The 13,671-nt window shown below is 36.2% G+C and overlaps 1 protein-coding gene across 1 annotated transcript in view; it reads right to left on the bottom strand.

The window, feature by feature from the left end:
* Positions 1 to 13,401, bottom strand: part of LOC150100987 (small ribosomal subunit protein eS7-like) — a 92,335-nt gene extending 78,934 nt beyond the window's left edge. Inside the window, exon 1 of the mRNA XM_090401724.1 lies at positions 13,321 to 13,401. Within this exon, the coding sequence (XP_090257850.1) occupies positions 13,321 to 13,323 (3 nt within the window). The 5' untranslated portion in view covers positions 13,324 to 13,401. The remainder of the gene's footprint in view (positions 1 to 13,320) is intronic.
* Positions 13,402 to 13,671: the final 270 nt, after the last annotated feature.

Raw genomic sequence — 13,671 nt, 5'->3', positions numbered from 1 at the left:
CTCGCCACAGAATAAGGTGGAAGAAAGTCACAGTAATACACCATAGCAAGTTCAAATATGAAAGACTATTCATGAAATCAGCCTCAGCCCTTAGGAACATGCCAAACCTCAACAAATTTGGATGCATGAGACTGCCCCAAATTTGGGACACATTTATCAGAAGAACTTCAGCCCAAAGGCCAAGAACACCTAATATAGCCCGCCAGGGGACACCACTAAGACTTTAGAAAACAGTAGCTCCCTCGCTTTGTTTCTCATTTGCTGTTATGTAGTACTTGTGTGCACATGTCTTTATCTTAAGTTCCCATGAAGATGGCAGCATGACGTTGCCGAAATATTGGAAAGTATATATTAAAGTTGATTTAATTTATATTTCTAGTATACTGTCAATTCCTTTAGTATTTAATTATCATGTTCAGTATCTAGGTAGATACCTAACAGGTATCTACCTGGATAATGAACACCACAAGAAGGTGAAGATCGGACCTTAGGTCAGCAGTCATGGTCAGTTCTCAGTCTTAAAAGGCTACATGGAGATCTCCTCCCAGTTATATAGCTCTGACCCTTAAGCACATTGTCTGCCATGCTTATGTCTTCACAACCGATGACCACAAACTCAGCTATCAGTAATAACTAAAGGTGGAAATAGGCAGACCACTAATGTCTAAACATTAGCACCAAAAGAGCTCTACTACTCCCTTTGGGAAAAAGAAATGCATGATAGGTTTTATTTTTAAAAAGCAAAAATTCAGCCCTTTAGGTAATGTCTTAAGCAGTGCAACACAGAGACAAATGTGGAGCGAGATTTAGTGTCATTTACCATGGCTGTACTTATGCACAGGTGCACGAAGCTCTAGTTGGAGGGGGGGGGGGGAGATTCCCAAAACATCAGGGCCAATTTAAGGGCTCTGGAGCACTTTAGTGCCAGAGGCCCTGCCAAACTCGGGGGGGAAAATGTAAGTATGGCCCTGTCATTTACAGAAACTTAAATGATTTGTGAGCAATTTTAATACATTTATTAAGAGATAACTGTGCATAATTCATTTTGAATAAGTAACACAGACACATTTGAAAGTGTAATCCATCTTAATTAAATAATTTCAACTGTGTCTAGATTTGTAAGCAAGACATCGTTTATAAAATTTTTGGTGAAAGGAACATAACAAAATTGTCTCGATGGAAATGAAGCCCAAGCAGCTGAAGTTTACTAGGTTAATATCTTATGTCTTAACTGCATGTGTTCTCTCTATGAAAATTCTACTAAAGAAAGACCATAAAAGTATTGTACATAAATATTAGAGTGGGTGAGTTAAAAGCAAAACAATCTGGAAATCTTGCAACAAATCGTTTTTCAATAAACTGGATGTCACATACCAGTTGATATTTATCATAGATTGCTGATGGCAACTGCATCTCCAGGGATGCTATCCATTTGGCCACGAGACCATTTTGCAAAATGATAAATACAAGTTTCCTGGAAGAAAACTAAACCATCTCGATATGAGACTGACCTGAGTAACTCACTGTTAGTTGAAAAGCACGAAGTTTCTTATATCCTAAACTGGATTTGAATTCCTGCTATGCAGAGGTGCTCAGCACAGCAGATAATTATGTGACACCTCCAGGGAGTCCAAAGACTCATCGAGGGAGAGTGTGGCAACAGCATAGAACGATCGAGTCCCTTTCAACTACCAACTGCGCTCAAACTTGCTCAACTTTTTTGCAAGCCATTAGTAGCAGAGGCTCTACCAATCGACCAACCTTTGCTGGCAAAAACATCCATATTTCCAGAAAAAGCAATAAAAAAAATTAATGATTTCTGGAAGTGACCAACCTTTTGCAAGGTTACTCCAGTATATACCACAGCAAAAATGATTCACATCCTGTATAATGTATCTTAGTATGAATCATAATACTGTATTTACTTGAATATAACTTGTCCTCGCATATCTTGCATCCCTGATTTTACTTTACAAAAAAAAAAAGTTTCGCATATACCTTGCACACAAAAAAGTTTAAGACTTTAAGAAATAGATAATGAATGTTGTTATTGCAGTTTCAGATATTTTGGAATTCAGTTGAAGAGAATCAGCATTTCAACTCAACAATTGCTGGCTTGCCTTTACTACACCAATGATATGCATAGAGATATGAACCTGAAATAGCAAAAGAACTTTTGGATGTAAAGATTGATGTGGCCATTATTCCTGGTGATCTTACACCTTGTCTACAGCCCTTGGATGTATTGGTCTTGGTCAACAAACCATTCAAGAACTATATACAAAAATTCTACATGGGGTGGATGCCAGCCAACGGCTACAACCTGACTCCGGCAGGAAAATTAAAAGACCATTATCAGAACTGTCATGCAACTGGATTTTGAGAGCTTGGAACATGATTTCATCAGAAATAATTGCCAAGAGTTTTTTTTAAAACCCTTGGCAGTAAAAAAAATCCTGATAGCCGCCGTAGCGCAATTGGAAGAATAGCAGAACATTGCGCCCTTCGATTGGAAAAGACCCTGGGTTCGATAATCATCCTGAAGAGCAGAATTCTTATATGGGCTTTTTCAGTTGAAGGCGAGTTAGCTAATCTCATATGGGTTTTTTTTAGCAGGGTTTATTCTTCTGGAAACTCTGGTTTTTCATCCTGTGTACAGACAAATCAGCCTTCAGAACGCATGCAATTTACAGACAAAAATACTGATGTTGGTGGTGATGGGCGATAGATGGTGTTGATGGCAGTAGTGTCGTATTTGGAGAATTATAATTTTTTTAAATTTATTTATTTTTTTATTGACTTGATAAAATATACATTACAAGATAGATAACAAAAACAGACCATTTACATATAAGAACGTATATTACAGGAAAAAAGGATTTTCTTTTTAGATATACAATAGAAATGGAGGGGAAAAAAGTACATTAGTGGTAGGCAGGATGTTTTTTTCAGTAAGAGTCAATATTACAGTTCAGCATCACTTTTAGTTATTCTTCAGCTGAAGTGTATTGCCATCGGCAATCCAGAACAGGGTAGCAGTTGGATTCCACTCCTCTATGAATTTTGCGACAGTTCCTGTTTCTTTGCAGTAATCAAATTCCAGTGAAAGCCAGCTTTGTAGTTTCTGCTGTAGGCTACACATTTGTTCCGATTCAGAGATGGATGGGTGCTAGTTATTTCTTGTGTGCTTAAGGTAGAAATTGTAAATGACGGCCTTGGTGCAGATGAAGAGGAAATTGCATTATTTTGTGTTTGTTTGTTCTCTTCTGTATGGATTAAATTCTAGTAGTCTTCTTTGCTGTGTGTGTAGTTACAGGTGCTAGAGACTGTATTCAGGGAATAGGTGATCATTGCTTTGTTTGCAGGACAGGTTAGATATGTGTGTTCCAAGGTGCCCGAAACTTTGCAGAATAGACACTGATCCGATTGTCTTAACTGAAATTTGTGGAGCTTAGTAGGAGTTGGCAAGATGTTATACCATAGCCTCCACTGTATGTCGTAATCTGGTTTGGTACACCTCTATTTATATGGAAGATCCCACTGAAAACTGGGTGGCATGTGCAGCTTAGTAAATGAGGGTTAAGGATGAATATATAGGAAAGGCAAAGTTGGAAGCACTGATATGAGGAAGTGGTATATTTTCTTATAGTTGGAGGGAATAATTGGAAGTGAGGTTTCAGATGATGCAAGATGAAAAGGCAGGCTCCCTGCAGTTTCTAGAAGAAATATGGATTCTCTGAGGTGTAGTAATATCTGGATAGGCTTTTCTAATAGCAGCTTGCGTCTGTTGGTATTGCTTTTCAGTTTTCACACTTTAAAGTCTGGGTCAGGAGATCCCCTATGATTCTTATTCCTGCCCAGTTCCATGGAGGGAAAAGAAAGGGCTGGCCAGTTGTGAGACTTGCTATGTTTCTTCGAAAACAGTGGTTCTGATAGTACAGCTGACTCTGTTGATCCTGTCAGTGTGTGATGAAGTTCTGTCTTTTTCCACTGCTGTAGAGCATCTTTGTAAAAATGAGGTAGTTTAAGAGGAGATGGTGCAGAAATGGCCATTCGAAGGATTGTGGAAAGTGCAAGTCCTCGGGTAGATGATTTCATGATGTAATCAAAGGTGGTTATGTAAGCATGACCGGACTGAAGTGTTCTTTAGGAGAAGGATGTAATCTTGTTTTCAAGGGAAATCAAAAATCAGGCCTTGATCTCCCTTATTGAGTGGCTTGCAGAGTTCAGAGTATGTTGTCCAGTTAGTATTGTTCCAGAGGAAATGTTTGATTGCCATTTGAATGTGATGGATAAATTCTTCAGAGGGTGTGAGTACTTTGAGGTTATGCTATAACACACTCGCAGCCATCTGGTTAACTATTAGTACTGTATTTAGGGAAGTAGAGTAGTGTGTGCCCTCCCATGATAAGTCCTTGGACTCCCTGGAAGTGTCACGTAATAATAATAATCTCTAATGCCCTGGATGGGAGCGAAGATGATACTATCCGGGTAGATGACCTTAACAATGCACATGAGGAAACCGCTTTTGAGAACGGAAGTAGTGATAGCAAATAGGAGATCTTGGCAAGTCAAGAAAATGGCAAGAAAATTTTCAGTTTTAAATCTTGATGATCTTTTGATTCCGAAATGATAGAAGGACAAGCAATAATCAAACTGTTTTAATTACAAAACCAGTGCCACTAAAGATTCAAATATATCATATCATGAAGGTGAGTGGATGATCGCATACATAATGTCAATAATTAAAATTTAAATGCATTCATTTTATAAATGTGAGCAATTATGCATTATAATGAATACTGAGAATTTAATTATAACTGTCAATTTAATTTTTTGTCTGAAAAACTTAACTTTCCGCCCACAACTCACATCATGATTTTTTATCTTTAATTTTGAGATAAAAATAGTTTATTAGAGTAAATACATTATACAGAATCTTAAATATGGTGATTTCTCAATTATCCAACCTTCAAATAATTGACCACTAAATTTATTTCCTACCAAAGTCATAACTGAGGGATTACTGTAGAACTGCTTCAGTTTTATTAGTAAAAAGTTTAGTAACAAATTTGGCTTTTCGTCTGAAAGGGAGTTAACCAGGCTGTCCCATACAGAGGTGACCATTTTTTTTTTTTCTCTCTCTCTCAAAAACTTGGGTTTTTTCATCCCACAAAGAAGGCAGACTACTCAGAATGATACACAGGCATTGGAGAACTACAGAAATAAGGATTAACCACCCTATTTCATCGGATCTGGTTTCAAAAGCCTGCACAGTATGGCGTGAGTCTACATAATATAAAACAATTCTTCATGAAGAGAAACAATTTTAGAAGCACCTTTTCTTTATTACCATACCTTTTACAGTATATTATAGTCTCACTATGACAAATCATTTATTTTTCATATATAAAGTATGCATGTTTCACATGCTTTTCAGGTATTTAAATTGAATATTTCTAATATTCTTACACCGGTTGAGACTATTCATCTACCATCTAAAGACTCGACGAGTGGGGCATGATAAGGATGCTTATCAATAAAACTGAAAAGGGCATTTCTTTACAATGTTTCTCCAGGAGAATGTACGTACAGCGTTACTGATGGTGAGCGATGTCAGAAGGAAGTTATGCTAGACTGCATCCAGACTGGGAGGATAAATGAGTTGAATGCATGAAGCAAAAGATGAAAAGAAAATGGCAGGAATGTCAGGAGAAACATTCAGACAAGCAGATGCAGGAATGGTATAAAGAACAAGAAAGGAAAGTGACAGCCACATTAGAAAGACAAAGTAAGCTGAACAAGTCAAAGGAAATCCAACAAAATATTTGCTATATGATAAATAAAAAGAATAATGGAACAATAGCAGAATATCCAAACCTCCTTCTTTGCCTTGAGGAGGTTTGGATATTTAGTTTTCACACAAAAAGGACCTCAGCTCAAGAGTCAAACCTTGTTCTCATTCCTCCTGTTACCTTCTGCTAGAGAAAGACATCAGAAGAATCTTGAAAAACCTGGATATCACGAAAGGCAGCCAGTTCTGATAGAATCCCATGCACTGTGCTCAAGAGACATGCTTCTAAATCAACATCGGTTCTTTATCATCTATACACTAAACTGTACTCAACTGGAATCCATCTACAGCATGGAAGCGAGCATATATACAGCCAGTTTAAAAAAAAAAAAGTGATAAATATCCCAAACTATCAACTTATTGCTCTCACCTAAATTTTGTCTAGAATAATTAAAGGCTATGAACATCCACTTCACTTAGAGAACTGTCATCTAATTAGTAATGAACAATATGAATTTTGCCAATCTAGATCCACAGGAGATCTCCTGGCCTATGTCACACACTTTGGACCCATTCAATAGAAAGGTTTGGGTCATAGCTCTTAACATCTCCAAGGTTTCTGATAAGGTCTGGTACTGAGGGCTTCTCAACAAGTTACCATAATTTGAAATGCCTTCGTGTAAATGGATTGCCAGTTTTGTCTCAGATCAATCCCTATGAGTGATTCTGTTCTCTTCTCACTTTCCTGTCACTGTCCCTCGGGGCTTTGTCATTTTATGCACCATCTTGCCAATTTATATAAATGACCAGCTCTCACTGAGTGCAAACCCTATTCATTGTTTTGCTGATGATAGCACACTCCACTCATCCTACTTATATGACAAGCCTTGAAGTGCTCAAACATCAAGTCAAGATGATCCATAATAAGCACCCTGAAGACTGATCTTCATGGTAATCTTGATTGGCATGAAAACAAACTAGTCAACTTTAATTCTTCCAAATCACAGTTTTGTTAGTTTTCAGACAAAAAGGACCCCAGCTCTCCACTTTTAATAATGCTCAGCTCAGTCAAGACCAAATTTCTCTTCTCAGACTGACTCTTAATTAAACATTCACACATGTGCCACACTGAAAAATATTTTACAATAATAAAACACGACAACTAAAATTAAAACTTATTAAAATTAAAGTTTAAAAAGAATATCAACAGATTACTCTGTTTCTAACACTACATTTATTTGCTATAGACCCTTTTGCCTCTTATGTGTGAGAGTATATATAAATGTGTGAACTAATGAAACACAAGATTAAAAAAAAATCAGCTAATGCCTTTTTGTTCCCATTTAGGGAGTAGGCGAGGCTGTTTTTTTAGCCCTATCTAACTTTTGAAGACTGAGTGGGTAGTTCAATCTCCACTGGTAGCCAATCAGAGATAGCTGGCCCAAGGCTATCACAAATTAATCTGCATGCAGTGAAGGTGGTGGCTAGTAAGTGCCGCCTGAGCTACACAGGCTCTTAATGAAATTATTGAATACAGTTGCTGTCCTTTTACTGTTCTTCAAACCCCCACCCATGAAAGGCTGTAAACCTATTTTTTTCTCATATTCTTACAATTCACCTATTATCAATGCCATTATAATACAAATATGGGTCAAAGGTATAATATCAAGTAGAGTGAAACAACATTTCAAGTTAAAATATAATATATTTTCTTGGATGGAAAACCCATCTTTGTGCAAGTGATATTAGTGCAAAGCCCAAAAAATGTGCAATTTTTTTTTTTAAATACTGTTAGATGTCAAGCCCTATAACACAATTGCTGTGTGGAGGGGGTGGGGGTGAATGCTTAAAAAGATAGAAGAAATCTATCGAGTTTCTTGAAAAGCTGAGTATTAGAGTCATATTCATTGGTAAGTAGATTACTTTCTCCTGTATATAATCCAGAATTCTTAAGGAAGTTATGGGTACACAGTACCAAATGTGAAAACAATATTCTAACATCAGTCATATTTCAGATTTATAGTGTTGGAGGTTATGTATGATGGAGCAGTGTCTCAAAAAAGGATGGTGACCAGTGGCATGCCCCAGGGTTCTGTTCTTGGGCCCCTGCAACTTGTTTGCAAACGATATATCATGTGGACTGACTGGGGATATTCAGTTATTTGCTGATGATGCAAAGTTGAGAAGAATTATAAGTATCACTGCTGATGCTGAATCCCTTCAGGAAGATTTAAATAGACTTTTCACTTGGACAAAAGAGTGGGGTTGTAGTTTTAACATTAATAAGTGCAGAAATATAAGGCTGTGTACTATATTGTGTTTTCTAGGAGAGACCTCCCTTGATGAGTCTTGATAGACTGTTTCTTAGGAAGAACCTCCCATGATGAGTCTTGACTCCATGGAGGCCTGAAAAATAACAATATTGAGGGTGCCATACTGCAGGAAGTGGATGAGATTAGAGATGTGGAAGTGATTGTTGCCAGTAGACTGAAGTTTAGAGAGCATGTTGCTAGTGATGCAAAGTCTGCACATCGTAATGCTGCCATGATAAGAAGTACTCTAACATGTAAGGATAAGGAAGTGGTTGTGCCACTGTATAAGGCACTAGTCAGACCACACTTGGACTGTGTGGTCTGACCAGGACTAATATCGGGACTTTGGAATGTTGGCTATGGAGAGAGATTGAAGAAATGTGGATTGTAGAGTTGGGTGGATAGGAGAGGAAGAGAGGTGCTATGATAGACATTTAAGTTTATTGAGAGGATTTTATCACATTAATCCAAAGAGGATTATAAAAAGAGTAGAAGGTGAGAGGGGAAGAACCAGGTCATTCCTGGAAGCTATGTAAAAGTGTGGTGAAGAGGGGTGTGAGGAGTAGTTTTTATATGGAGAATTGTCAGTAAATGAAACGCATTACCAGAATGTGTTGTTAATGCAAGGAGAGTTAAGGATTTTAAGATTCTATGTGATAAATATGTTGTCAGTTGAATGAATCTCCCACGATGGTCTGCTGACTCCATGGAGGGTGTAATAATAAGATAGATGCGACAGTCAGCCCAAGAAGGGAAAACTGATCTTGACTGAAAATCTGAACATTATCAAAATGCTTAAGTGAGGCAAGATCTTTCTTCCAGGAATAATATAGGACCGTGTTTTGATAGCCTTGAGATTTACTAGATTATCTTCACTGAGTTTCAAAATAGTGAAGAGCAATCACTATTTAAGACACTGGTTATGAAAATCTTGAGCTTTGAATAAATACTACATTTGAATAAAGGATTTTTTTTTTTGAATGAAGCAGAAAAATCTAGAATTCTATCATCAACAAAACTGTAGATAGGAGTCCAGGTCAGAGAGAAAAAGAGTATGGGCAAGGGCACAGATCTCTTGGGGTAGTCTAACATTGATGGGAAAAATCCAATGACAGGAAGCCACCCACCAAAACATGCAGCTAGTGTAAGCTGGAAATCTAATCACAAAAGGAGATCATAAGAAGATAGCTTGGTGAAAAAGTCTCAATGAGAGACAATCAAATGCATTGGAAATATCGAGAGCAATTATTATGATGATGCTTTATAGTTTTTAATGGTGCAAGAACAGCAAAGGTCATATCAAAGGTTATAGCAGTACACAAGGTAAGATTAACACAAACATCCATGTCTGCAGCAATTACAAGTTTCTCCACATCTTTCCATGGCCTGGGCCTGAAGGTGCTAACCTTAAGGTATACTGTACAACAAGAATAGCAGGATTAATATTAGTGATCACTAATTAATTGATGGGCCTTTAGGTGGAAAAGATCAACAGCCAGCTTCATCATCACTTTCAAGAGTACTAAGACAAGGATGACAATTTGATAGTTGACTTGCATTCCTTTTTTTTTTTTTTTTTTTTTTTTTAGAGACAGGCCAAATCAAGGCTTACTGCCATGCTGTTGGGTTGATGCCAGATGAGTATGAAACATACAGGTGATCCAGGAGGAGTGTTAATTCTGGAGTTCAACTGCAGGGATACCATCTGGACCATGAAACTTAGTATCAAGACTCAGGGATTTTTCTGATGTCATTCTGGCACGTGCACACACACACAAAAATCAGAGGAGACATGATATGAGCAGTTCATTGTATGAGTCATGTCACCATGGTCTCATCAAGATGTGCAAGAGATAGAAAGGTGGAAACAAGAAAGAACAGAAGTTACACCTAACAGTCTTGAGACCAGAGGGCATGGCTACCAGTTGAGCAGGAGGCAAAGCTATCTGCTTTGAATTTGTTAATAATTTTCTTGTGCTTGTTTTGGGCTGTATTGTTGGCTGAGTGAGAAGCTGCAATTTTTGACTTCAGCCAGTGAATATGCTGCATTTGCATTATGGACTGCAAAAGCAATTTTTTTTTTTATTTTTTTTATTTTTTAGAGAACTAGAAGTTGGGAATTTGCAGCAGAGTGGGGAACAAAAAGGGGAAATTCCAGTAAGAATTATTTCACTTATTTGATGAGAGCAAATGTTTGGTTTGGGAGAGCAGAAACATTAATCTGACTATGGTCTGCTTGGCTGTGATGACACAGGGAATGAAGCTGAGGGGAGACTGATCTATACAAAAAGAGACAAAAGATAAGGCTATGGTTGGAGTTGAACACCAACAGCATATTATGCTGTTGATGTGTTCAAATTCAACAAGTTGATTTGCAGTGGATCATGACTGGGAACAGTAACCAATAACTTAGCAAAAAAATTTAGCCTTGCATTATATAATGGGATACTAAGGCAATTATTATGAGGTCATTAGTTTCTACATACAAATGGTCTAGCCGTGAAGATAATTCACAGGCAAATTTTGTTTACACTTGGATAAAGGATTAAACAAGAATTTCTTAGCAAGTTTCGTTTGTTTAAGTTCTTTAGAAGTATTTTTTTCATATATTTGAAAGTTTGGTCATAATAGACAATCCTAGATTTACATGTTTAATAGTTTCTTAATAACTCGGCCTATCTGATCAATATGCTTAAGTGAATTTTTCAACCTGCTCCAGTTTATTTCTTTCTAAGTTAAGGTCTTCTCCATTTCTGCCTTTTGCCACTGTTTTGGATTTACTAAAATTTATCTGCACTGTATACTCTTTACTGCTTTTATGTAGGTTTCAATCGCACACTAAGTTTTCCTTATTATCTATAAATACCATATCATCTTATTTTATATTATGTAAATTTTGTCCTTTCACAGTTCTTCCCATGTTTTCTGGAAGAGACTTACTTGTTATTCCAAGCACCAGTTAAACAAATATGATGAAAGCAGATCTCTGCTCAGAAATTTCAACTGCTCCAATTTTTGTTGAAATAGTATTTTTTATAGAATACTGGAGGGTGATAGTTTCTCTTTTTTGTTCTAAAATTTCAAACAATTTATTTTTGTTTACCAGAGTCAAATGATTGGCTAAAGTATATAAAGATTGTGTTTTTTTTCCCACATCATTTTGGCTAATTGGAAGAGCGTATAGACTACATCAATTATAGATCTCCCTCTTCTAAAATGTTGCTCATAAGTTTCTTTAATTCTGTTTCGTATAATGCTATAATTTATGTGTGGATAAGGTTACTGGTCTATAATTTACACACTCCTATATACAGCCTCATTTTATGTAGACAAATTATTCTTTTAAATTTCCAGTTATTAGATAATTCCCCCAAAATTTAAGACTTTGGATGAAGATCTGCAGTAAATAATGCTTTGCTCTTTCTTCTCCACATCTCCAGAACTATCAGTAAAATTTAATCTGTTTTCATTTGCCTTGTCGCAGCATCTTTTCATCTTTAATATTTTAAAGGCCTCCTCACGTTTTTCATAATTTTCAGTGTTAACTTTTTCAGAAATATGTTTGGAACAGTCCATTTGGATGTCAGAAATGTGACTTAAGTGAGGCTGCTTAAGTAACGCCATAATTATGTAATACAGCTGTATAAAAGATTTAATTTCCTCTTGCATTTATTTTTTAGTTATTTTGTAGTTATTGATTGGTGAGGAAGACCACAAGCTTTAGTCCAGATATGTCAGAAGAAATTAGACAAAAAATCCATATTTATAAAAATTCTAAATATTTATAGAAATATTCATATAACTGTAAAACCACAATAGAAGGTTTTTTGGTGCTCACAGAAGCATAAAACCATAGCAAACTGTCAATTTTCTACCTGAAGCACAACAACATATTGGAAAAAATTCATGAAGTGGCAAACCTTAATTTAAGTCATTAAGATATACTACAACACAACTAATGCTGGTGGGCATACTTAAATTTAAAAAAATAAATATGCTGATTGCTAGATTTAACTGGAAGAACAACAGTATATTGCACCCTTCATCCAGAAATGATCCAAGTTCAATTCTTGTCATGAAGGCAAGTTAGCCAATCTCATATGGAGGTAGCAAGGTTTTTCTTTAGGAAACTCAGATCATGCATACAGACAAATCAGCCAGAACATACCCAATTTACAGACAAAACTACTACCAGTGGTAGGGAGTAGATCACATTATGTGTAGATAATGATGGCAGTATTATGTGTGGTTGGTGTATTAAGTGGCAGTGAGTTGTGTGTAGTACCACCCTCGATTAGTGCTTGGAGGTGTTACATAATAGTAATAGCTATTTCAGATACCTCGTATGTATATTCCTATTGCACAGAAAGGGAACACAAGTTCCCACAAAATATGAACTTAATCCTGCTAAAATATAAACGCAATTTCTTCTGCCACAAACATATTTTTAGTTGCATCACAATTATGCACATCTGGTACACATCTGTAATGCCACATTAGGAGGAAGCTTTATGCATATCTTACTCTGTGATTATTGTAAATGTCTTAATGGTGTGACAATGAATTCTGAATTATGTTTTTAAATTTTTTATTTTAATAAAATGTATGGTGCTGCTTGGCAAGATTCTATTGACACCTGAATAACTAACAATATTTGCGAGGTAATGCAACACATTAAAAAATATATAACTTCATCAACACATCTATTTCACCAGTAGATTGAAATAACCAACCAGAAGTTCTGTGAATTACTGAAAAAGTATAATCATGCGTTTTGGGCGGAATAAAAATTCACAATCGAATAAAATGCAAACAAAAATGCCTTTCTTAAGTTCTAAGCTACGTACTACATCCTTATATATACAGTATATACTGTATATATAACATAAATGCCTTAATGGTGTGATAATGAATTCTGAATGATGTTTTTAATTTTTTTTTATAAAATGTATGGTGCTGCTTGGCAAGATTCTATTTATACCTGAATAACTAACAATATTTGCAAGGTAATTTTTCTTAAATTCTAAACTACGTACTACATCCTTATATATATATAAAACAGATATAACTTCTGGGGTAGTTATCGCAGCTCAACATGATGCATTAACAGAATTCGAAGTATGTATTTAAATACATAAAAGAATACCATGAACACCAGAAAATGAAAAACTCTTGTTATTTGAAACGGAAAGTACAATTATCATATTACTTTACCATTTTGGCATTCACGTGCAAAAACTACACAACACAGTCAAAAGAAACTACAACGTGCTCAGCAACCACATTATAAATAAATATATATATACACAAACAAATCGGCAGAGGGCGTAAGCTAAGCATATCCAGAATGCAGTGGGATGGGAACCCAATGTTAGGCAGCTCGGTCACGTAGTTTAGAAGTGAAAAACTTAGACAAGTGCATCCTTTAGTGATAAAAAAAAGGAATATTCCATAATGCAAAAACATTATGATAAGGCCCCCAGATTTCACCAATATTCAGGTCTCATCAAAGGAGGGCCTCGCCGCCCTCCACTCTCACTCTCTTTTCTTTCATGTTGCTCCCAT

Source organism: Typopeltis vanoorti, chromosome 12 (assembly GCF_054136105.1).
Source record: "Typopeltis vanoorti isolate ZY-2024b chromosome 12, IOZ_Tvanoo_1.0, whole genome shotgun sequence".
NCBI classification, from domain to species: Eukaryota; Metazoa; Arthropoda; class Arachnida; order Uropygi; family Thelyphonidae; genus Typopeltis; species Typopeltis vanoorti.
This window is presented reverse-complemented; position numbering and strand designations above follow the sequence as displayed.